The sequence below is a fragment of the Vicugna pacos genome, chromosome 30 (assembly GCF_048564905.1).
Source record: "Vicugna pacos chromosome 30, VicPac4, whole genome shotgun sequence".
Lineage (NCBI taxonomy): Eukaryota > Metazoa > Chordata > Mammalia > Artiodactyla > Camelidae > Vicugna > Vicugna pacos.
This window is the reverse complement of record NC_133016.1, coordinates 11,539,834-11,567,349: the sequence shown is the minus strand read 5'-3', so window position 1 is coordinate 11,567,349 and position 27,516 is coordinate 11,539,834. Positions and strand designations below refer to the sequence as shown.

General features: G+C 34.9%; 1 protein-coding gene across 1 annotated transcript; it reads left to right on the top strand.

Moving 5' to 3' along the window:
* Window positions 1-704: 704 nt before the first annotated feature.
* On the top strand, window positions 705-25,239 carry LOC102538853 (glutamate decarboxylase 1-like). Its single transcript, XM_006205801.3, has 15 exons — window positions 705-738; window positions 2,478-2,603; window positions 3,028-3,270; window positions 5,806-5,896; window positions 8,696-8,808; window positions 9,122-9,237; window positions 10,885-10,964; window positions 12,984-13,038; window positions 13,551-13,667; window positions 14,474-14,538; window positions 14,641-14,719; window positions 17,253-17,402; window positions 21,886-21,993; window positions 23,309-23,398; window positions 25,066-25,239. The coding sequence occupies exons 1-15, from the start codon at window positions 705-707 to the stop codon at window positions 25,237-25,239; spliced, it is 1,641 nt and encodes a 546-aa protein (XP_006205863.1).
* Window positions 25,240-27,516: the final 2,277 nt, after the last annotated feature.

The window sequence follows — 27,516 nt, the reverse complement described above, 5'->3', positions numbered from 1 at the left end:
GCTAATGTATTCCCAAGTGCTTTTGTTATGTGAATTTTGTTATGTGCTCTTTCATTAACAGGCTCAAAATTTGCTTAGTAAAAAAAGTAAAATAAAAATATTGACTGGCACATTATTCAATAGTTCTAAATCCCAAGGGGTAAGTTGACATTTGATAAAATTCTTGAGAAATTGTGCACCTGGGAATGGGGTCAGAGGGGTTCAGAAATGATGATCATTATGTATCTTTGGATTATTTTAAATTTTAGAGTTTTCAATCCAAAAGCAAAACAGTAATTCCTGTGTTACAAGGAAGTGAATCATACTATTAATATACCAATACATTTTTTTCATTTTTACCCTAGAATGTTAATGTACCTCACATTTCACTCTGTAGATAAAAGTTGTCACTGTTAAAGGGAAATTGAAACTCATTTATTTTTTACATTAAATCATTCTTTTAAAAAGCAAGTGATATTTAAACACAAATACACTACAATTATCTCTCAGTTAACTCTCTAAACAAATAAAAACATTGTATCCCTGCCCTTTTGACAGATAATGGAATTGCTCCAAATTCTGTCATCAAAAAAAGGACCTTGAAAGAGTCTATGTTATAAATGACAGAAGTTACACATCTTTACTGGTCGAATTCTTTTTCATCACATACAAGCACACTGGCTGCAGGTATTCTCTAAAAGTAGATATTATTTTTTCCACTGTACATGGATTTCAAGGAATGTGGATATAGCCTGGCAAGTAAGTTGAAATTTTGTGAGAAGAAATGAAAATTAAAAGTGCAGACTCTCAAGTCTTTCTTATTTCCTGTGATCATTGATCATTAACATATTTTGACAGAAGCGTATTAGCAACGTTGTCTTACTTATGCATTTAAAGCAAGCATTCTGTTATTACATATTAATTTAAAGGAGTTTAGGTTGTAGATCCAATGTGCAGTTGAACTGTTTATAGATTATAATTCTTATGCCAATATATCAGATCTTTTGGTTTCTACATTTCTTTATAAATGTTCTGTAATACTATTTCATGTATAGAATTTTTTTAATTTCATGTTTTCATGTGATTTTTGTTTCAACTAATTATTTAAAAGAAATAATGCTTCTAAAGCTTTAGTCACTTTAGAATTTATTTATCATCATTTATTACTCATTGTCTATAGCAGTGAAACTTAAAAAAAAGCAATTTTCCTCTAGAAAAAAATTTGTACATAGAATTAACCTAATATGTATCTACTGGGTCAACATGCAGTATGGAAATTTGTTTTAAAATACACTGCATTCTTTGCTAATCATCTCACATTTCTGTAATTTATGCTGTCTTTTCTTATGCACAATTTTTTTCATGTATCAGGATTTTATGGAAAAAGCTGTAATAGAACACTTTTATTTGTCATACATAAACATTTAAAAATGCTTAAATGTTGTATCAGTGCTTAAAAATTAAATTAATCTTGCTACAGTCTTAACAAGTGCAATCTGGATTACATAGAGAAACCGCTTATTTCATTTTAAGAAAGATCCTGTAGAACTGGAAACAATATTACTGAGCTTATAAAAATCAAGACTATGAAAATTTGCCACACATCATTCTGTGACTACTTTGTGTTTTCTCTGTATGGCTACAGGCAAGCAAGTTGATTTTATAAATTATAGTTTGTACTTTCTTTTTCCCCCTGTATTGCCTAGAACAGAAAAGGATGCTTAACAATGACTTATTTGCTTGATTGGATATTTGGTTTAATACTTTTACTGAAAAAGACCTCAAGACATTATTTTCAAATATTAGTTTTTAAAGCGGATAGGTAACTTAATGGTTTTTGGGTTCAAACACTTGTCTATGAATTCTAGTTCTGCCATATAAAGCTATTTTTGTTAATAATAACAGTGTCTACATCATAAGCCTGTATGAAGATTGAATAGAATAATACATGTGAGATACAACAATGCCTGGGTCATAGTATGTGCTTAATAAGTGTTAATTATTGCTATTACTTAAATTCTTTAAATCTGTTCCTTTATCTTCATACTGGGAAAAATGTCCTAATACTGTGGGATTATTGTGAGGATTAAAATGTGTGTGGAGCATTTAGGATTCAATGTGTAGCAGACACTGTTAGATGTAATTAAATGTTACTATGTGTGCAAGGCACTTAAGGATCTTATGTAGTTGGCATTGCTATTTAAATATGATAGGTCTTAATTACTAAATTCCTAATCCTCTACACTAAACTGATATGAAACTAATAAGTAAGAATTGTATCATTTGCACTCCATGTGGTTATAAAAGAGCCTTGCATAATTTCAGTAGAATTATTGCTTCTCTCCAGTTTAGACCTATCCACCAGAGATCACATGTGAATGTAAACAAAAATTTCAGATGACATGAATTTCTCAGATGCATCTGAATACAGATAAAAGCAGTAAATACGTATTATCAGCAAGTTTTCATGATCACAAATATTTCCTTTTTCAACGTAGACAGGAAACCGATGAGAAAAAAATCTGTTCATCCTTTTCAATCAACTGACAAAGATATGAAAAAAGATGCTCATACTGAGGATTTAACGACTAATTTACCAAATTTATCAAATGCTTATGCTTCAGGTATGTATACCATTAACAAATATTATTTGCTTTATTCTTTTTATAAAATTCTACATCATCTATGTATTTATTGAAGTAATTATCATTTCCTTAAAATCTGATCCTTTAACGTGCTTTTAAAAGCATACTTACCAGCTCATTTTTTGACAAGACTGTCAAATAAGGTTCCTCTGGGAGACCTTGAAGGGGCAATTCCTTGGTCCAATAGCATTAATCTAAAATGGCTTATTTTTCATGAAAACTGTTATCCAATGGGACTTTTAATGATTATTTGTAGGATTTGGACAAATGCTACTTCATTTTGCTGTTTGACATAGCCTTTTAATGTCTTTAATTTTTAGTGTTCAAAACCTACCCCATGGTGATTTTCTTTGGCTCTTTAGTTACTGACCTCACTATTTATCTCTCTTTCTTCCCCCTCTAGATTTATTGCCATCCAAGGATGGCAAAGATTTAACGAAATGCTTTCTGTTACAAGTGGTAAATATTCTTCTGCATTACATCGAAAAGACTTTTGATGTTAAGAGTAAAATATTGGACTTTCATCATCCTCATCAACTTCTTGAAGGCTTGGATGGGTTTGACTTAGAACTGTCTGACCACCCTGAACCTCTGGAGCAGTTGCTTGTTGACTGCACAGATACCTTAAAATATGGTGTTAAAACAGGTGATTTTCAAATTTTTGCACCCAGGCTGCAGACTGAATTAATAGCCTTGAGTTTACATTTGTGTTGAAAAATACGCCAGTTTTATTCATTTTTATTTAAAACTTTTGTTTAGTTTAAGTTGGTGGTGTCACATATGAATTGCTCATTAATTAACAAAGAAAAGTAAATAAAATAATTTTGGGTCAGGGACTTACATCCCAATGGCAAATAATGTACAGTTTTTATTTACTTCTTTTCCTTTATTTATTTGATTTGATCATATACATTATTGATGCTAAATTGGTTGTCTTTCTAAATCAATAACGTAGAGTACTAAAATTATATATATGTATAATTTGTATATACATCCTATATTTTAGAAATTGTGTTTTCTGATTAAATTAACATTATTATAACTTGATTCTTAACCACTTAAAGCAATGACACTTCCAGGAGCAAATGGTATTTGAACAGGCTCTGTGAACTCATTTTTCTAAAATCTTTAACGTATCCCAGATAACACATTGGAAAGAACATGATCTTTGGGGAAAAAACAAACAAAAAAAGGCTCCAAATACGAACTATATCCCTGGGCTTATGATTTATTTCTTATAATATGATCTTGAAGAATATTTCATATATTATTTTAATAATTAGAAACTGTGTATGATGCCTTACCTTGTATTTGGCAGACATCAAATAAATGGACACTTATAGTAATGTATTTTTGACATCCCAGCAACTTCAAGCATCATAAATATTTTATCTTTAGACCAAACTGATCAACCAGATCAACAAACAAAAATGATTTATATTTGAGAATGCTTATTGCTGCCTTAGTTTTAATAAAAAACCAAAAGTGTCCTCATTTTGATATTTATCTTATATAAACATTTGAGAGGAATATTATGCATTGGTATCATTTGAAGTCCTAGAAAAGTCATGGGAAATTTCTCATAGAATTATAATCATTATAAAAAGATATAACACAAAATAATGTGCTCAATATAATTTCAATTAGATTTAATTATATTTTAAATTCTATGTGGAACTATATACAAACATATAAAACTACCTATTTATAATCAATTCTTAAGTTGTATTTTGCAAATATATTTATTACAATATTGGAATAGATACATAGATCATCTCTACACATGTATATGTAAGTACTGTTCTGTATGTACTGGATTCTGTGCCTTTTTATAACATGTATTATATTTACAAACAAAAAAAATTAAATAAGACAAAAAGAAAGGCTCATAAGATTCTAAACTAAAAGACATGTTTAAAGACTGAAATTCAGTTATATAAAGTAAATGTGAAGTTGAAATAAGTTTTAGTTAGAAATAAAAATTGCCAAAGGAAGTCCTGAAAAACAGGACAATTGGGAAGCATTTATTTATTTGTTTTTGGGAGAAGCACTTCTGACAGATTTAAGTCAAGTGCTTTTCCCTTCCTTTAACCAGCATTGCAAATGTAGACAGGATTTATAGGGCCCATCTCCCAAATCTGTATTTCCCGATATCAAGTGCGAAGGGAAAAAGCAAAGATGCTATGAAAGTGAAAAGTAAATAATAAAAGGGAACACTTTGCTAACACAGTCACAATTTCCAGACATTGCATTCCGTCCAAGTCAATGAATATTTATTGAGCCCCTACTTGTCAAGAAACTATGCAGGTTCTATGGGACTGGGGACATTGAAACTGTGGGTAATTTGTTCTAGAGGCCAAAAGAGACTCACAAAGAGCTGTCATGCAGGTCATCTTTAAGATATGTTATAAAAGAAGTGCATTTTGGAGCTAAGGAAGGGAAGATTAACTTAAACTGAGTTGAATATAAATTGTTCAGTTTGACAACCAGTTTGGTGATTCTTTCTTAATAGTAATCTCCAAAAGTCATTGTAAGAGGGACTTGATACTTTGTCCAAAAAATATGTATAAGCAGCTTTTGAGGGAAAATTCTTCAATCTTTTAGGTGGTCCCTCTCCCGTTCACCCAGGTAGCTTTATATACCCCATCCTTGGTCTTTCGATTTTAATGGACCCTCACTCTGTCATACGAGCCCTTTCTCAGTTCAGTGTCTTCTCCTGAGCTGCGCCTCACACTCCGTAAGATCCGCCTCCACTCTTTGGAAACAAACCTTAGATCTTCCCTGAAACATCACTTCTTCCATGAAGCCTTCTCTGGTGTTTACCTCTCCTGCTCCCCTGACTGCCTTGGGTCCCCTAGGAGTGGTCTCATAACATCCTGATCTTTCCCTTTGTGGTGCTTTTTACTGTAACTAAACATATTTGTGTCATTATTTGATTTAATGTTTTTTCTTCCACCAGTCAGGGAGATCCACATGGTAGCAGCTTCTGTGCCCATGTGCCCCCAACCCGAGCACTGATCCCTGCATGTGACAGTTGCTCAATAATGTTAACTAAATGAAAAAATTAAAATGTTCTTGATCTATGAATCCCTGTTAACTGAGAAACTACTATAAAATTTAACTGCTTTTTAGCACTATGTTTTAATTTTGACCCATTTGCAATTTTGTCTTTTTTTCCTAGGACATCCTCGCTATTTCAACCAGCTCTCCAGTGGGCTAGATGTGATTGGACTTGCAGGGGAATGGTTGACAGCCACTGCAAATACTAACATGTGAGTATCCTTCTGGGTCTAAGGAATATGAGACTATTAGACACAAAAGCCAGAGTGAAGATGTAAATTGTGGAAGTGACATTTTGCTGGATGTTTGCTATATCAGGAACAAATAGTTGATGTCCAGAGAGAAATGCAAAGAAGCTGCTTGCCTGTTCCCTGGGTAACATTTTAAGATTTACCTGGTCCTCTGGACGGTCTCTGTCTAGAAACTCTCAGGATCTGAATTTCCTGATAAGTAGTAAAGCTCCGTTGATTAGTCTGAATTATTAGTGTGCAGACTGGGAGTCCAGTTCTAGGACTGGCATCATTTTGACACTGCCCCAAACCGCCCAGAGCAAATACTCGTCTAAAAGACACACACACAAGTATATGAAAAGTTGCCTGAATATAAATTAGAACTTCGATCTGCTTGAAGGTGAAGAAAGTAAACTAGTAAAGAAAAGTTAAATCAAACTCCAATGTGATTTCCTTAAAAATTTTGACCTTTGCCACAGCAAAACTTTTGGTTATACGAAAATTAGATATGCTGCTGCAGTGTTTTGAATGAAAGTTAATTTTAGGGCAGTATATTTCAAGGTTAAAAGGGATAGGGAAATGATTGGATATCAAATGGAAAGAAACAGTCTGTGTCTTATGTTAATACAATTTAACTAGCAATCAAAAGAGATAGTCAGTAGAAATAATACTTTAAAACCAAGAACAAAACATTTATGAGGAGTGACTGCTTTGCTATGTGGAAAAACTGTGGTTTATTTTAACTGTTTAGTTATCATTGGGATTTTCATGATGCGCAGGATTTTATAGATCTGAAATACATATAACCTGCATAGTTTACTGCTATTTTTAATTTTTATTACTTGATTATGGTCCTTTATTTAAACATACATAGAGTAATACTTTAAAAAAAACTATGTCTTTTGAGACAATATGTTATATTTTAAATGTTATATAAATTATTACAGAAAAATCAATTTATAAATCTAACTCCATTGTTTGGAATCTCATTGTTAAGAGATAATCATTCTCTGTGAGGAAAACATAGATTCTTGGTTTAAACAGAGAAATAGTGGAAAGAACACGTAGAAAATACAAAGAGAAAGGATTTAAAAGAGGATTCTTTACCTTCGAATTTTTCTGCTTTTAATGAATGGATATCTCTTACCATAATCTGAGATAGTGGAAAAGCATACGGGATGGCATTAAAGAGAATCAGATTCAAATCCTAATACTCTACACTGCCATGGAGTTTAATGAGTCTCTGCTGCCTGAAAATAAGGTCTACTCCACAGAACTGAAATAGGATCAAACAGATACTGTGTGTCGAAGCTGAAGTTGACATAATCCATTCTGCCAGAAATGAGCATCATTGAAATGGATTTCTATGAAGGCCTGCTTCCTAAACTTCATCCCTCTTGGAACTAATAGGCAGTGGATTTTCTTCGTCTGGGTCTTTGTGCAGAGCCCTGGGCAAGGGCTTGTGTATTACAGCCTTATTAGGGCATGCTGGCCAGAGAAGCAGGATGGAGGGAAACTGAAGGGAATCAGGACAGGGCAGAGCATAACATGATGGGCATTTAAGACCTGGCTACAACTTAGTACAAGCAGAAGTGAGTGCATGATCTCCTGAGATGCAGGGCCCCACCCTCTGTGACACCCTGCCCCCTTGTAAATGGCTGCTTCTAGAATCAGTCCTTCTGTAGGAAGCAAGGGGAAAGAATTTATTCCCAGCCAGGTAGCTTGTGGCTGAAGGCCTGCACGGTGGAATATTAAGCTCCCCACACATCGGTTGGGCTTTCTTGGGACTCCCACCTGATTCCATGGCTCGTCATCCTAAGGGCGAAAGGAAGCCCCTGGGCTGGAGGTCAGTGACTGGATATGTGAGTGGGAGGCGATTGGGCTGTGGGTATGTCTGAGTGGTGGCTGGCCCTGAATAATGTCCAAAGACCTCAGAGACAGAGAAAGCCGAGAGCATTTGAAGTGACACATACATGGTGCCTGATACCAGTATCCACATGTAATTATACCTAAAGAGCTCTTTAAATTTTTTTTTGAGGACTAATAAAGACTTCTTGAGAATAACTGACCCCACTCTTTGCTTTCAGAGCCCATTGCAAATTCTTACTGTTTATTGCATAGGTATGTATAGAGAAAAGCTTAGAGCCTTCTCTTTTTAATCCTGGCTGCTTTCTGTGGAGCTGACTAACTTCACAGTGCAGCATCCGCATCATGGTCCCCTCTGAGTTCTTTTCCATAGGTCCCACATTGATTGTCTTGTCCCATCCGCTTACTTCAGGCTGTTATTGAAAGCATAATAGATTTTAGCCTTTTTGTTTGTTTTTGGTGTGTTTGCTCATGGTACAACTTTTAAGTGAAAAACATTTATCAGCCAGTTTTTACAAAAGGCTCTTCCCTTCCCTTGAAAACATTGTAGCTTTAGATGTCTGTCGTTCTAACTTGCCCTCTAGGAAATGTATGTTTATTTTCTTGATCACTGGGCACTTTCTGTCCTTAACAGTATTGTGTGTGTCCTGAGTTGATGACGGTGGCTTTCAGATTCTTTTTGGTGGAAAAGAAATTCCCAGCTACTGCACAAAACAACGAAAGCCATGATACTTTCTTTGTAGAACTAGTAATTGATCTGGAAGGACAATTCAGAACGTAGAAAATGTAACAATTTCTCTCACAGTCTACTGTGGGAGAATACAAAAATGTGTATCGTCTCATCTAGCACGTGCTTTTATTTATCCTCTTCCATGTAATATAATTCACAGTAGAATTTCTATATGTGTATTATAGGTTTACATATGAAATAGCTCCAGTATTTACTGTCATGGAAACAGTTCTTCTCAAGAAAATGTGTGACATTATCGGCTGGGGAGAAATAGAAGCAGATGGAATATTTTCACCTGGTAAGAAAGCATTTTCTAAGCTAAAAGAAATATCAGAAGACAATCAAAATATATTTCAACGTGACTATTTTTGAGAGAGAATGCTCGTAAGCCATAGTGTTGGTTGTAATTACAAACCGAGTTTTTAGAAATCTTGAAGTGGTGAGTTGTGTTGTTTGAGCTTTCTCTCAAGACTTTCAAGGAAGGCTATTTTAACAATCACATCAGTAATTTGACACCACTTTAGTTTCAGAAAACACTCAAATGGTCATGATTTCAGTCAACAGTTCTGATTTTTGAAATTAGATTAACAGTCACTATTTCTCTTCCATAGGTGGGAGTATATCAAACCTCTGTGGTATCCTAGTAGCCCGTTATAAGAAATATCCAGAGATAAAAACAAAAGGCATGACTTCACTTCCATGCATTATATTATTTGTTTCTGAACAAGTAAGTATCAAGTCTAGATTTTTCCAACTTTTAAGAGTTTTCTCAGATATACTGATAAAGTAATTGAAATCTGAGAATATTTGCTTCATTTTTACATTAAATTTAGTAATCTCTGTGTCTGGATCTACATATTGATATGGAAAGGGGGAAAAAACCCAACTTTCCAGTCAATATAGACTCTACAGATTAGCAATAAAAATAATTCAAGATTAAAATTTTATTTCAATGTAGGAGAAACTAACAGAATAAATATGATTATAAATATAAAACATTCTGCTATGTTTATCAAGAGAAATCAAACCATAAGTATTTCAAAGATTTAATGGTTCTCTTTAACACTGAATGAAGGAATAAGAATGTGATTAATGTTTTATTTTTCAAGTCAGGACCAGAGGGGTTGATTGAAAAGAAAGCTTTATTTTTATAGATCCTCAGCCAAATATTTCTGATATTGACAATATATCCACTAATGTCTCCTTTAGTTTTAATGTTCCAACCTTGTGCACAGTATAAAAACTTCTTTTTAAAAATCAGTTCCTTCCTCTAATAAATCTGATTTTTTTCTTTTCTACCATGGTAACATTTATCATCTTGAAGTGTCACTGCAGTCCCAGCTTGAGATTTCTACCTAAAAGTACTTGGAGACACAGGGTTTTCTGTAAAATGTCCCTAGGTTTGTGATGTCCATCCTTCGCCAAACTCAAACTGGTGTTATATGGGTGCATATATCAAGCTGGAGACCGCTGCTGCGTGTTATTTACTATATGACGTTATTTACTATAAATAACAGTAATGTTATTTATAACATTATGTCATTAGAAATACTTAAAATTATTATAATATAGCTAGTAATATTATTTACTATAAAACGTAATATAATTGAAGATGTTTGTTTACAATGTCACTTTTGCCATCATTTGCATATATTTTTGAAATATAACGAGCAAAGAAGCCGAAATTCCATAATGTAGATTAAAAAAAATTGTTTCCTATTTAACCTGTGCATTCTCCACTGACATGAAAATGTGGTTGAGGTTTTAAATTTCTGTATTTTTTGTCTCATATAGCTGGTATTTTCTTGGCAACTAAAAATAACCCAGGCCAAGTTCATCTTTTGAGCTGCTACAACCTCCATCTTATTGATACTGTTTATATTATGTAAATGTTACCAGGAGATGCTAGCCACCTAGAAGGCAAGAAATCAAAGTTGATGTCAGAGTCAGAATTAAAAATTGCAAGGCTAAGAATTGACTCAGTTTTTCAGGCTTAACTCTGTAAAATACTCTGTAATGCAAGACTTAAAGCTGTCCATAATACATAAGGGTTTACCTGGAGAGTATAGCCACTGCATTTATAATTGACATGATTCGTGTGTATACAGAGAACTGGAAGGTTCAGATTCCTCCTGCATGGGAAGAGCTGTGTTCTGTGACTGTGGTCTAGAAAGAGGTACTACAGCCTTCTTCATCTCAGCAAATGTTGTGATAAGGGTCTGGAAATATCCCTTGGGAGCTGTACTTACATGTATGTACATATATCCCTGCGCAAACTCATTCAAAGCTATGCGTAGTGTCAGTGATGCACTAGTGTAAATGGTGCTCTAATGCAGGAAAATTAATGCCTTTCCTGTTTTCACTTCTGCCCAAGGGTCATTATTCAGTAAAGAAAGCTGCTGCAATCCTTGGTATTGGAACTGATCACGTAATTGAAGTAAAATGTGATGAAAGGTATGTTTCTTAACACATTCTCCAATTGTTTTATTAGCATTATGCTTCATATGAAAATTCAAATCTCCTTTTTCTCTTATTACAACTTTAATCAAGAATATTCTCCCAGACTAGTTTCAATAATTTTAACTAGAGGCAATTATGACAGAAGCACCAAAGTTATCCTATCCTATTGTTAAGATTTTTTTTACTAGATATAGTCTTATACAAGTGAGATTGGTGCATATCTGTCCCTTGTTTTAGGTATATTGAATTATCGGTGTAATGATATTTGGAGATGAAAAATTCAACTGCATTAGAAATCTACAGAGTGAAAATATATTTCCATTTGTCTTGAATCCTGCTTTTCATAAATAAACTATTTAAAATACATATATTCTGGAAGATCACTTTGATGCATATCAAATTTAGTCATACAATTATGCCTATCAAATTCTATCTTGTAATCTGTAACTTATTCTTTTAATTTTTTTGGCTTTAGAATGTATCATAGAAATCTTACCCCATGAATTCATACAGACCGTTCTTATTCTTTTTGAATTTCTTCAGTTATCCATTTTATAAACGTGGCATATTTCATAAACCTTATTTAAAAGGATTTTCATATTTTAATTTTTAAATAATTTTAAATATTTTAATATTTAAGGACAGTACTTAAATGAATATAATTACATAAATATATCTGAGTGTCTGAATATTTCTCACATGAATTCCTAGGGATTGAATCATTTGTTCAAATAATATCTGCATTTACAGTTTCACAAAGATTTTTATTTGCCCTTCGAATATTTTTGAGGCAAATGATACTCTTATCTACCATGTGAAACCTGAAAATTGTCAGTAGTTCTATATTTGAAAATTCTGATGACAAAAATGATGCCTAGTTGTTTGAAACAATGAACAGCGAATATACTGACCAGCCAATTGTGTATGATTACCATGATCTGTCTGTTCATGTGCTTTGCCTGTTTTTTATTAGTAGTTTATTATTTATTGGCTTGGGAAAAAAAATCTCTGTATATTGAGAAGTTCTGAACTACAAAATATATGAATATAAAATATCTTGCAAATGTGTTTTATGAGTCTATTATTCAATACTTTATCTCAAGTTGTTTGATTTTCTCTATATATTTCCTGAGAATTCCTCCCCCACATATTTTACATATTTTTTACTATTATGAGTAAGATATTTTCTATTATTTATTCACAACAGTTAGTTTAAAAAATAGAAACCTAATTTACTTTTGTAACCACCAAGTTGCTCAACAATCTTATTATTTTCAAAAGTTTTTCAATAAACAGTTTTAGGTATTCCAAGGCATGCACACACAACCATATGTACTCAAATTAAGGGTTTTTTTTTTCCTATTTTAATTTCTTTCTATCTAGCTGGCTAGCTAGCATCTATCTGTCATCATCATCATCTAGCTAGCTAATAGATTATTACCTTAGAAAATGGTACTATGATACTGGTGGTAGTGAGCATCCTTATCTGATTCCTGACTTTAATAGGCATGCTTTCAGTGGGTCATTAATAGATATGCTGACTTTTAGTCCAGGAGCTGGACAGAGTAGGAAAATACTGGCTTTTTTTTCCCTCAGAAATTTGCTGTGAAGAAATGTGAGGCCAACTGAATTTGTGCCACCGTTCCCCCCACCCCAATTTAGATACTTGACTTTTCTACCTTGATGTCAAGAAGTCTTAACTTTATAATTTAAAGTTAATAAGGAGAGAGAAAGAGAGAGATTATTAGAAAGACCAGAACCTTCTGATTTGTAAGTAATGCAGATTTTAAGGTAACTGAACAGTAAACTAAGCATTCTTTAACTCAAATAATGTGATATTTAACATTGATTTTAGGGAACTGAACATTTACTTAAACCTGTGTTTATACCTATAAATACCTTTGGGAGACACTAAAAACTAATTTTAAATCTTGAATATTGTTTTTCTTCTAATTGGTAGAATTAGTATGTCTATTCACTCATAATAAATCAATATGTATTTGCATTTTTAAGGGGAAGGATGATTCCAGCTGAGTTAGAGAAAAATATATTACAAGCCAAAAGAAAGGTATGTTTTGCAGTCACATATTTAACATGCAAAAGCATCTTAATTTTTTAAACCTATTTTTATTAGTGGAAAACAATTGATAAGGTAATTACTAAAGGAAATAAAATAATCCTTAAATGTAGGACATTTCTTCCAAAATTGAAATATTTAAGTAACATTGCAGTATTTCTCTGATAATTTTGTTTCTGTTAAGTATCCAAAAAAGCTATCGGGATATTTACTCATAAAGGATTTGGTCATCTGCATTGTTGTGGTACAATTTTTGGAAAATAAATTCAGAAAGAAATAATAAATGAGACTCAGAGGCAGTGCTCTTTGTTCATCTAATGGTTAAGCTACTTTCTCCTGTACTGGAAAAATCTCCAAATATTTGAAATTATTAAGTGCTTAATACTCTTAGTCAAAGTTGCCCAGCTTCCTGATGTCCAGCAGTGTAAGGCTTAGGTAACAATATTAGCATCCCTGTGGACTTCACGAAATTGTGAGAATGATACAACTTTTGTCATCACCAGGGCCAGACTCCTTTCTGTGTCGCTGCCACCGCCGGCAGCACAGTGTTCGGGGCCTTCGACCCCCTCCACGACATCGCAGACATTTGTCAGGTGCACAGACTCTGGATGCATGTGGATGTAAGTCGCATCCATCAGTCTGGACCACGATTTCCCTTTTTAAAAAGTGTATCCTGGGAACAGACTTACAATTTCCTGACTGGCATTTCAGGCAAGATGAAAATTTCTCTGTAAAGCCAATTTTTATAATGAATAGAGATCAAGAAAGAATAGTCTTACTTCCCTAAATGATCTTAAATTAGACTTAATATATTATGGAAAGAGCTACAAATATATCAGGTGTTTAAAAAAAAAGTCTAAACCTATATCAATATTCAGCTAGCAATTTAGAAAATCAATTCGAAGAAATAGTTGGAACCTGATTTTAAATAAAAAAGACTTAGCCCATTACTTTCATATACATTTCTTAATTAATAGCTATTAAGGAAATTAAAAGTTTTGACATTCTTAGTTTAGTACAGTGACTTTGGGCAAAAATGTCTTTGGCTTTGATAAAGAGTTGGACAAATTTTAAAGTTACATCTAATGGTAGATATTTTCATTTTTCTATAGTATTGCCAAATTTGATGCCAACTTTAAAAAAGAAACCTTGTCTCTGGAAATTATACAGCAGGTGTCTCTTTCATTTAATTAGAAACCTAAAACTTTACTATGTCATGAATAGACAATGAGAATTCAAAGGAGGAGATTTTAAAATGCATTGTTCTTCTAAGTAGGGTAATTATATAGCCAAGTTTATAATTATCCAGCGTAGCAATTAAATCTTCATCAACTTTTGAAATAAATTTAACATAGGCAAAAGCAGTCTGTGCTATTTAAAAAGAAAGAATCAATACAAGAACACATATCCTTTGTGTCTGTTGTAGGCAGCCTGGGGAGGCGGACTGCTGCTGTCCAGAAACCACTCCTATAAACTCAGTGGCATTGAAAGGTGAGACCCGGCCCATTTCTTGTGCCAACAGAAGAATGTATTTAGGCTTCTGTTTTCTGTCATTCGAGTGTGAGCTCTAACTGGAGCTGTTTTCTCACCTAGGGCCGACTCTGTGACCTGGAACCCACATAAACTCATGGGTGTCCCCCTGCAGTGTTCTGCTGTCCTGGTCCGGGAAAAAGTAAATGATTTCTATCTTTAAGTAGTGATGTGATGGATGTCTTGGTAGTGACTAGCTTCCCTGTGAATGTTTAAAACCAAAATAGTAAGGCATCATGGAATTAGCATAGAGCAGTGCAATTTGCCCTACTGAGGAAACCTTCCCCTTGATCTGTAAGTAGCAGCCACTGGGTAATTAAAGTGCCATAAAATCAAATGACTATAGGACAAGTAGTGAGTCAGCGTGTGGGTAAGACATGGGATGAGACTATAGACTGCGATGAGGTCTATAGAAAACCTGAGCATTCATGTCCCACCTTTTTAAAAACACCACGAACAAAACGAAATATCTCTTTGGGGTCGAATATGGTCCCCTGGCTGATTTGTTATCTCAAGAGTGTAGGGCCAAAACAGGACTCATTTTAAGTGTGGATAACTATGAGTAACTGTGACATACTTTTAGCAGAAAAAGCACAAAGTTATGGGTTGGAAAAAATTATTTTCTGCTTATATAAGTGTGTATTTTATCTCCATCAATAGTAAATGCAACTTTATACAAGGAGATAAGCCCATGATCTCCTCCAAGGAGAGATACAGTGATAAAGTTCAGCTTGAGTATTCCCATCTCTACTGAGTTGTCAGAAGTGCAGACGCACTTTATGTAGCTGTCATTTATGGCTTTCTTTCTCTCTTATTCACAAGCAGTTTAGTGGGTTTGGGTTTAAAGATAAAAGTGTTTGTCTTCCCATTATAAACTGCCTGAGCTGGCATTCCTCACTTACTCTTGAGTATGAAATACCTACCTTATCTCCTCTCGTTCTAAAAGAGTCTTTGTTCTCTCCCAGCCTAAGTCATACTCAGAGCAAGTCAGGCTGGAAAGGTTAGCTCTGCTTCAGACTGCTCAGTTGACCCCATGGCAACAAGACCCCATCGATAAAATGGCAGCTGCCACTAGTGGGAAACCTGCAGGTTCACAGGCTCAGTCCTCCTGTCTGTTGGTGTGTGTTCAGTGCCTAGAAATTACAGTGTGGCCACATTTTTTTCTCCCTTTAAGAAGCTTTTGAGTTTGCTTCCCCTCCCCGTTGCTGACAGATCTATATTCAACTTTCAGATTCCTGATTCTTTAATGTTTAGGGCTCAAATACAAAGTTTTTGCAATCTCCCCTGATTTCTTCTCCCACAATGAGTGTGTGAAAGTTACCCTGCCCTCACCTCCCGCCTCCGTCTCCTGCAATTCCATGAAGGCAGAGATTTTCCCACCCTTTTCGGTATCACAAATCCACTGTCCCAGCGCAGTGCATGACAGGTTGTAGGCGTTATAAATATCTGTTGTATTAATGACTAACTGTTGCTTATCTTCACATCAGAGCCAGTAGTTAAAGCTCATATTGACTATACTGTTTTAAAATATTTTAAATAGTCTCCAACTCTTATCTAACAAACAACTGAAGTGGGAGTTTCAAGTAAACTAAAGAAAAAATATTTTCGTGTGTAAATAGGACACTCAAAATATACATACGTAAAGTCCTCTCCTTTGCATGGTATCATTTCTATTCCATTTCCCCCAAATACTTCAGTACTTACCTCCATATCGTGGTCCTCTCCCTACATCTATAAGCCTCTCCTAAAAAAGAGAATGAGTTTTCTTCCTTTAGAAACTGAATTTCCACAAACTCTAAGACAAGCTGCCCTCTTGTTAGCTCCCAAATTTATCACTGTAAAGATATACGATCTTGAAAACTAGTTACCATGCTTAAGTTTCAGTTTCTTCAATCTATAAAAATGATGTACTAACAGTACCTATGTCGTAATTCTTCCGTGAGGATCAAATGATACAATATTTGTGAATTGTCCAGCATAGAATAAGCACATTGTTATGTGTTTCTTATACAAAAAGTTGTATTTGGTATATATTTGAACTATACCCTGTCAGTGCACACAGATTTAGCCTTTGTTACGCTTAGCAACACACACCTTTTGAGAAAAGACTGTTTTTAACCTGGTAATGGAAAACGTTTATTTTCTCCAGTGATTTTTTTTTAACCATCCAAAGCGAATATTTCTCGATTCATCAGCACTAAGGAGGAATGTTTTCAACATCTTTTATATAAGAGGAAATGGCTAGGAAAGTACCAAATTAAATAAATGGATTATTTTACTCTCTACCTATTGTGGCCATCAGAGCAGTTTATTTTACTGGCACCTGTATGGTTGATTCATGAGAGAGTTTACTGGTGAACTAGTCACTCATTTATAACTTCGATGCACGATAGTCGCATAATTTCAGAAGAGCAGCAAAGCTTCAAGGCTTTTAAGAAAAGTTAAAAGAAAAATAGATAGGTAGTAATTCAGTGACATCATCTACTGTTCCAGAGAAATCCAAAGAACAACTGAAGCCACTAAAATACTAAGGAAGTAACATATTTTAATACAAAACAAACAAAAATTCTACTTATATGTGCATGTAAAGCAGAAATATGAAGTGAATTGAAATAGTTGTGGTTTCTTATTGAAATGTGTATGACTTACATAGTAGCTATGTTATTCCTTTTCAGGGCCTCCTGGCAGCATGCAACCAGATGCGAGCTGGATACCTTTTCCAGCCTGATAAACTCTATGACGTTGACTTTGACACTGGGGATAAAGCTATTCAGTGTGGCCGACACGTTGATAGCTTTAAGCTGTGGTTAATGTGGAAGGCAAAGGTAGGGATTTGCCACCTCTTTTATTAGGTCCTATTAATTTGGATACACAGTATAAACAATTCCATTTTTTTAGAACTTTATTTGGGTGTCTTTCCCCAAATTATTTTCTTAAGCATCTCTCGAGGAAACTGCTCTATTTTTAATTGCAGATGGCAAGCTTGGTTTCTCAGGTCAGAATGCTAACTGAGGTGGAATATTTGTTGGCCTTTTCTACCATTACTACATATTCTATCAAATGGCAGAAGTAAAAATCTGTTAGGAATATTAAATTGTTTGTTGCTTTTTAAAAACTGTGATTTTTCCTTCTACTAATTGGAATTGGAAATAGGTCAAGCTACTTGAAGTCAATATAGATTTTGAGATGTGAACATTTATCTATTGCCTGAATGTTCATTCTACCTTAGAGCCAAGGGCAGCAGATACAGTCTCTCCAAAGATCATGACCAGTGCAGGATGTGTTCTGCACCCTCCTTATTTACAATTTTTAACTGAATCAATTGACATGCTTTTAGGAAGCTGTTTCTATCGCGCCTTCCCAGTCCTTCGTAGGAAGACGGACATTATTAGGTTCTGTGCAGGTAAAAGCTTTGACGTGAACTAACAGCATCTTTAATGCATTGGGGTCCCAGTCCCCTACAGCATATCACCCCCTCTGTGGATCCTAAGGGACTCTTCTCAGCTGTCAGTTTCAGAGGGAGTCATACTTCTCCAGAACAATTGGTTAGGTTTCTTATTTGGTGGATATGGAATTGCTAGCATGAAACTCAAATAGACAAACAGGTTCTGTTACATGAATCACAGAGGCAGATTCATGATCCTTCTTTAGTTTGTCTGTAATCTGTTGGCAACATTTTCTCTTCTAACTTTAACTTTTTTTTATCACCTGCTTTTTCCTAACCTTATACTAACCTTGTTCAAGATAAGCATTAAAATACCACCTCAAATACTGTATATACATTGGTAACTCACCTTCAATCCTTTCAATAATAAGCCATTGAAATAATGAATACATCAGTTCAACAATAATGGATCTACCATTTGTTGAACACATATTAGGCTAGAAAGCTTTACATGTTATTAAGCTTATGTTTCCCAACCGTTGTGCTGAGTGGGTGTCATTAAATAGGTAAAGAAATTAACTTGCTGATGGATAAAGACAATTAAATTTCTGGCTGTGGGTTCTGTCCAGCAGAAGTCCCTCCAAGACGGAAGGAATTACTCGAGGATTTGTGGAAAGTCAAGAGAGCGAGAGGGAGTCGGAGACCAACTCTTTGAGCCTCTCAAACACGCCCATATTTATTGTGCACAAAGAAAAGAGCATGAACAGTTGTGTAATGGAATGCAGGAGCTTAAGGAAAAACAGGATCAGGAAGAGATCAGAAATTCCACAGTGGGCACAAAGGCTTCATGTATCCTCAGGGCAGTCATGGGGAGAGGGGAACAAGGTACATTCTTCAGACATAAGACATAAGCAGACCACCAGAAAACCAGTTCCTTGTCTTGGGAGTTACAGACTATCTAAACAGCAGAAAGCATGCCCAGCATGTATAGCTGAGGGCATGGTCCTCGCTTTGCAACAAGCAGAATAAACCCTGAACTGTGGACCTGTGCTTCAAACAAGCCATGTCCTACATTTATAGCAAGGGACACACTATGGCTTTGCCACTGCGGAAGCAGCCCTAGGCTAAAACCTCAACTATGCAAGCAAGGCATTGTCTCTGCTTTTTACAGCAAGGAGACAGGCGTGCAGACGCACGGATGCCTGCCAGCAAAGCACATTTGTTCTTCCTAAAGGTCACAAGTGGCTGGGGTCTGTTAGAATTTATTAACCCAATCATGGGCTCCCACAGCTGGCATCTCACCTAAATCCAAAATCTACTTTTTCCCCCACAAATCCACATCGTCTTTCTTAATATAAAATTCACGTAGGGTAGTGATGAAAAAACAAACTCGTCATCTTTTGCATATGGAGACGACTTCATGAAAGTGGTGCATAAACAGATGTTATATTAGCAGAGCCATTCCTGTAGGAGTAGGAAACGAAATCTCAGTGTACCAGGGGAAGGGAATTTTTTTTCCATTAAAGATCATTTCTTAATACACTAGAAGTCAGGTTCAGGTAAATATCCACAGTGGACTTGAAAGGGAGTGGACGTGCAAGTTTGTAGCGTGAATTGTAACTATTAAACATTTAAATATTTGATCTGTGAGCCTCCATCAGTACTCTTGACAAAACGATGGGCATTAAGAGCAAAGTCTAGAGATATAAATGAAAAAATTGATCTTTTTCTTACTTGCGATAATTACATAATGAATACGTCATTGATGGTAGAGGTGAAATTTTTATTGAAATGCATATTTCTTAGAAATAAAATTAATTACATAAAATACTGTGATAGGTTATAAAGATAAGTAAGATCTACAACATCAATTCTTCTTCAAGAGCAAATATAATGCGAAAGATTTAGATGGATTTTCTTTTTGGATGGATTTTCTACATGGATTAGACTGGTTTTATATTCATAAAATGACTGTTTGGGCCAGGAGAATGCTATAGGAAGCTGAATTGTCCAAGAGCCCCATCTGCTCCTCTTAAATTAATAATTGCATTTGCCCTGAGGCCATGCTTCCCAAAGGTTTCTCCCAGTCCATGACTGATTGAAAATGGCAGGGATTATAAGGCATTCCCATTCCTGAGGGACAGGAGGCTCTCCTTGATGGCTGAGTTGGTGTAAAGAGTTCCCAAGGGCCTTTCGGAATCTCACTCAGTCATCTAGGGTGCTTCCACCTCACCTTTCCCCACCTTCTGCTTTCACTTAGAGTCAGACTTCTTCACAATCTGAAAGCTCTCCCGGTCTAGCTGGCTCCTTCCCCCTGTTCACACAGGTCCTTCCACTATTAAAATCCTTGCACCTTTAACCCCATCTTGGTGTCTGCCCTTTGGAGGACCTGGGCTTAGCAGTCCAATTAAGTTCAGAATGGAAGTGCCATTGTCTTTACTATTCAGTCTTAGTAGATTTTTTTTTTCCAAGAAACTTAAAGATATATTTACAATGAGGATGCACATCCTGATATTCTTCATTGCCAATTTAATATGCATTGAAGGCCACCGAAAGTTCTGTGTGGAAAACTTCTGAAGAGTAATACATTTTATGTCAAGCATTTCAATGGTTTTTGGCCCTGTTTCTTCAGAATCCAGAGTAGGAATATTCTTCATCAATAATTTCTATTGCATTTTCTGCTGTATTTTCTTCTTTTAACTACTTACAGCTTCCTCCCTAACCAGATTGTCCTCAAAGGAAAAATCTGACACAATAGCAAATGATAAAGTGGCTAGCACAAGAAATTAGCCCATTGATATTTAATCATTTCTATTCTTAAGCATTTCAAAGACTAACAATGCCTTTTTCAAACTAATATTTGTTCAGAAGAGAGTTGGAGCATTTAGACCATATGTTCATATAATCAAAGCTTCTCACATATTTGATTCATATATATATATATATGTATATATATATTTCTTATGGAGAAAAATAAGGCTTTGGAAAAGGATAAAAAAGTGAAAGAATGCCAGGGGTGAATATTCAAAATTTTAAGTAGTATGTTAATTGTCGATAGGAAGGTTACATTTGAGCAAAAATCTGAAACAAGTGAAGAGGAGATCATGCTGATATTTAGAAGTATAGCAAGAGGGAATGTCAGCTGAAAATCTTTGTGGCTGAAGTATGTCTGTTGTGTCTAAGACACAGCAAGGAGACCACCGTGGCTAAAGTGGAGTGAGCTGGTCAATTACAGGGAAGTAATGTGAGTAAGATAGGATGTGGGAGAGTTCCTCCATCCTTATCATTCTTAGAACTCCAGTGCCTTCTGTCTCTGTTGAAAACAAGTTCTGATTTAACTAGAAAGTGTGGCCTCTTGGGGCTCCTAGCATCCCCTCTTACTCGGTTGTAGGTGCAGCATCCTCACTTTGGACTGTTTGCATTGAGTGTCACTGAGCTCCCACATATCACAGGACCAGTGGAATTCTGTGCTCACTGTGCGTTGCAAAGGCTACGTGTGAACGGGGAGGCAGGGAGTGGCAGGCATGTATTTCCTGTATCTCCTTAGCTCACAGGCATGATCCATTGTCCCACTGGACTTCACTTACAAAACACAAGACCGAAATAAAATTTTAAAGAGTTTCAGGACAGCAAAACTCCTCTGAGGATGGGAAACTCTTCTGAGTATGGGACCCTGTATGACTGCACAAAACTGTATGCCCATGAAACCAGCTCTGATCACAAAGGCTTCGGTGTGAGGATCCACTGAAGTACCACTTCATGTGGTTGTGAAGGATCTACACCACACAAGCCTGGAATAAGTACGAATGTGTTAAATAAATGCATTTAAATAAAATTTAATACATTCTAGGAACTTCTTCAATGTAATTTAAAGGTACTTCCTTGAAAGAAGCTTTTACTTTGAATTTTTTTTTTAATTACAGGGAACCTATGGCTTTGAGGCACAGATCGACAGATATATGGAACTTGCAAAATACTTATATAAAGTTTTAAAGAAAAAAGATAACTTTAAGCTTGTGTTTGATGCAGAGGTAAGGATTCTTTTAGTGGGCTTTTGTTTGGAGAGTCCTTAATGGATCTATACTTTCTTTGCTGAGGATTTGGTACTTGAAACTATTACTTGTCTAATACTTTGAGATAATTTAAAATTAAGATATATTACATATAACTATCATACATATTTTATCTTACCTAAATGCAAAACATTGAGGCTTTAAAAATGTTTCCATTTAAGTTCTCTGTCATGCAGGCCAAGGGTCCAAAAGACTTAATTTGATGACTATATTCAATTTTTTAATTTTAAAGACAAAACTATTCGGTTATAATTGCTTTTCTGATTTTGATGGCATTGAATCAAGAGTAATTTCATTGTTCCTAGCTGTTTTTCTTGTATGTGAAGTATGCAGTTGGGTTTCTGGATAGTAGATGACGTAAGAGAAAGTGGGCTTTAAATTAGATAGTAATCCTTAGTTGGTCACTATTAAGGTAATAAGTAGATATTAATGAAAAAATTGAGAGTTTTTAGTATTATATCCATTTCCCTCTTCAAGACCTGGTCAGCCGTCCAATGGCTTGCATGAAGTCATGCTAGTGAGTCATTGTTAGGAAGGGAAGGTGCTTGTCTCCCTCTGCTTGTATTAACTTTAATTTTTGTTAGTCTCCCTCAGTCAACTAGACGTAAAGAAGTTTGTTTATTTGTTTGTTTTTAATACTACCCATTCCCTGATAGTTTGTTTTCCTCTTTGAAATCAGAGCTTTCACAGTTGATTTAAGTAAAGTTCTCTTCTATCCTTTATCTCTGTAAAAGAGATCCAGTCACTGAAGCCAGACACCTTGAGTTCATCTTGACAGCCTAGCAAAGATCAGTTCTATCTTTTGAAGATGTTGGAGATGGAAACCCTCCTATTTAATCCACAGCCTTTGCTTTAGCGAAGCTTTCTTCATTCTCTCCTGAATCACTGCAACATTCTAGTTACTAATATTCTCCTCTCTCCAATGGTGCTCTCCTCTAATCGACTGTCCGTACCGCAACCTGAATGACCTTACTCATGGAAAACACTGGCACTATCATCAACATACTTAATATATTTTGAGGACTGGGCATGGGATGGGTGGCTGAAGACTGAGCGCTCTGTGAGGACAGTGACTGTTTCTTTTACCTCTGTATTTGGTCCCTGACTTAGACCCTCGAAAGCTATTTTTAAATATATTAAAATTAAATTAAATTAATTAAAATATTTCTGGAATAATTAAGGATTTAGGTAGTGCTTTAAAGATACTTATAAAATCACTAAGGAATTAGGTAATGCTTTAAGAACATGTGTAAAGTTTTTCTTTTTGGTTTAGCCTGAGTTCACCAATGTCTGCTTCTGGTACTTCCCACCAAGACTTAAACATATCCCAAAAGGATTTGAAAGAGATCAAGAACTGCACAAGGTAAGTCTGTGTGTGTATGGGGTGGTGTTTTTAATTTTAATATTGCCTTTTAAATAATGTGTCTGCATTCATTTGGTTGGTGGATGATGGTCATGTGGTCCTAAGCCATTGGTTTAATACTCATATGGAGCCAAGTGAAATCTCAACCCATCAGTCATTTTGCAGATTAATCCAGTCATCATTTATATAATTGAAAACTATTTATTGAGTGCTTAATATTCAGTTATCTGAGTTTCTTACCCTTTGTTCGATTCATTCATCAGTCAATATTTGCCAGGTGTTCCATAGGAGTTAGAGGTATGAAATGAATAAGACAGAATCCCAGTCCTAGGTGGGCTGGAAGGCTTAGTGTGGGGAAGTCAAGAATATAAATAATTACAGTTCCTAAGAGCAATAGAAGAGGTACTTGGAGAAGCGTGATCACATTTGAAATACTTATTACAAGGTCATCTGAGCAAGAATCTGAGAGAGATTTTTTTTATGGATCAATGATCAACACTGAAAAAAAACTGAGTATCATAACAGTGGGGAGATTTAATATTTACCTTAATGATGTATGTTATAATAGGATTGCCACCATTATGTGCTGTTTAGCACATACATTTATTGTAAGCTTTTAACCTATCTTAAGCACACATCATATACATACACTTTGTAATAGTAGTACCACCACTTTTGAGTTGACCAACATCACAACCACTTATCTCAGGTAATGCTAAGTACCCTAGGATAAGTTGAACACAAACTCTCTGGCGTTCAAGGGCATCAACTTTTTATACCATCAGAAAATTTCACTGGACTAGTAAATTCCAAGACAAAACAGAGATTTTGTTTGTTTGTTTAAGGGCAAATATGAATGTCTTTTATTCTATGGTCATGTTGATTAATTAAAATGTTAAAGAAGAACATTAAATGAAATGTCTATTAAAGGAGACACACACACACACATATATATTGTTGCTTCTGCACTGCCATTATATAAACACTTACGGGAAAGTTAATTCATGGATGGCGTGTGTAGCATTTTAAAGTTAAACTATATGCAGAAGCAGAAGTTCTGAGAAGAGGAGCGTGTTGAGAATGCCCTCTTCCTACTTTCCTGAGCCTCCATGCCACTTTGTTCTATAATAGTAACCCAAGAGCTTAATGTGATCTCATGTCGCATGCACGGTGGTGTTTTAGGAGCTGTACAAGACAGTTGAAGAGGCAGACTTCCGCTCTGTGAAATTTACAAAGAAACTGTGTTTTGCTGCCAAACAGTAACCTTGTAGGAAAACTCGAGATGTATTGTCATTATTCAGATAGTAGACCAAAACATACTACTGCTTTTCCATTCCCTATCTCATTTTACCTCTTTCCCAGATACTTTGAATTGCCTGATGAATATGAACAAAATGTCACGCCATTTTCTCTAATGTATTCTTGCACACTTGCATTATTTTGTGAGTTTGGTAGTTGTGAATCGGGGAGCAACAAGAGCTGCAGTATGAATTGAGAAAGTGCTGCTTTTTTTTTTCTGTGCTAAGCTGCTTCTTAAAAATTATTCCTGATGGTTTTAAATCGCCTGCAATTTCCTTCAAGCTAATGATAGTTATGTAGTCATCTAGAATGTGGGACAGTGTTTACTTGTAAAATTTCCTTTTAATGATATTTGCATTTACGCACAGATTGCTCCAAAGATTAAAGCACAGATGATAGAGGAAGGTACAGCCTTGATAAGCTACCAGCCATGTGGGGACAGAGTAAATTTTTTTCGAATGGTCTTTTCTAATCCTGCCACCAGACAAGCAGATGTTGACTATCTTCTTGATGAAATTCAAAGGCTTGGGAAAGACTTATGATATGTCAGTATGAACTTGAATACCAAATGTAAACATGAATTTAAAAGCGTCTACTGCTGAAGATAACAAGAAAGGAATATTTGAAGTGATACCCTCTCTTTTGGAACGTTAATAAGATGAAAAAGGAATGGGTTCATGGAAGGTAGACAGATGTAGGTAGATTCAAGTTTGTTCATGTATTTGTTACTTTTACTAATTCAACAAAAATTATTGAACATCTATTAAATGTCAGGGGCTTTTCTTGGTGTGCTTAGAATAATACATCAGTAAATGAGAAAGACAAAAATCCCTCCTCTTGTAAAGAAAGAAATTCTACTGTGAACATTCAGTAAGTTAACATATATTTACTTGCTTGAATTAATTGCATAGGCTTCCTGAGTTGAAATCGTTTTCAGTATCATACAGCAGCATTCTGTATCTGTAAAAAAGAAAATAATGCATAGGATGTTTTTCTATTTCAGCTAAATTGGATCAATAGAATTTTCTGCATTTTGGAGCAGAGAGTCAGGAAAGGGAATGACAGGGGCTGATAAATTTGCCTGTTGATTCTTGCATTTTTATTTAAAAGGGACTGTGGCTTCCACCAAGCTTCTATGCAGTGATTTAATTCATTTTTTTCCTGCAACACCATTTTTAATGTTCCTAAAGATCAAGACCTTTAACAATCCTCCAAAAGTATATTAGCCATATTTCACAAAATGGTATTAGGTAGCTCCGTATTGATGGTAAAATTAGCGTTTTTCAGCTCCTTTTTCTGAGATAATAGAGTTAATGTTAATTGAGTACTTACTGTGTATCAGATGGTATGCTAAGGATCTTAACTTACTTGGTCTCATTTATTTCTCTATTAATATTACACTTAAAGTGCTTTATTATCTCCGTTTTGTGAATGAGAGACCAAGATTTAAAGAGTTTAACTAATGTGTCTAACGGCATGCTGCTGATGAGTAATAAATTCCAAATTCAAAGCTAGCCAGGCTTTTTCTCAAGTGTGTATGACAGAGAGCCTGCCAGACACCTTGCTGCAATTCACTCACACTACCTACCAGTAGAGCCATTTGTCAAATCACTTGATGAATGCACATCTCTTTTCTTTCCTCTGAAATAGGAATGATAATAATGCCTGTACCACAGCGATGCTGTTTGAATAACATCAAATGATTATATCAAATATTTTTAAAAAATTGAATCATTCTCTATGTGTTAGCTTTTTCTTTCATGATGTATGCATAAATCAAATCATCACAATATACACTTTAAATATCTTACAGTTGTAATTGTTAATTATACCTCAGTAAAGCTGAAAAAATAAAAAAGATGTTTCCTCAGTATACAAAAAAATCAAATAACTTCAAAGGAAGTAGGGATGTTAAGAATTAGTGTTGCATGAGGAGAAAAGTAGAGGGAAAATAGGATTGAATGTAGAGAGAAATATGAAGAGGGAAAGAATTTGATATAGTATATGTGTTAACTCCTCATTTCTAGCCCATTAACAGTCACTTCCCACCAACAGGCAAAGAGGAAGGTGGACCCAGTAAGAGACCTGGGGTACTGGCGATGTATAGGCTTAGTACGTAATTAATTAGTTTTGCTTATTTAATTTTTTATTATGTCAAATAGAGCCAGAGATTTTAAAATATATATTAGGTACAAATAATGCTCCATAGCATTGCTTTTATTTTTATTAATCATTCAGGATACGACCAAATATTGTCATGATTCTTTATGACAGAGGACATTGTACCCTCTGTTTTCCAAGCTGTTGCATTCATTCAAGTTAAAATGCCTGTAAACTTTTATATTTTAGAGATAAAAACACAAGAATTAGGGATAGAGACTCTTTCTTTTTTAATTGAGGGCTAGTTGCTTTACAATGTTGTATTAGTTTGTGGTATGCAACAGAGTGATTCAGTTATACATACATATTCTTTTTCATGTTCTTTTTTATTATATGTTATTATAAGACATTGAATGTATTTCCCAGTGCTGTGTAGTAGGACCTCATTGTTTATCTATTTTATATGTAGTAGTTTGTATCTACTAATCCAAAACTCCTAATTTATGCTTCCCTTTTCCTCTTTGGTAACGAAACTTTATTTTGTGTCTTTGAGTCTCTATCTGTTTTGTACATAAGTTCATTTGTATCATTTTTTAGATTCCACATATAAGTGATATCATATGATATTTGTATTTCTGTGTCTGACTTACTTCGCATAATCTGATAATCTCTAGGTCTATCCATTTTGCTGCAAATGGCATTATTTTATTCTTGTTTAT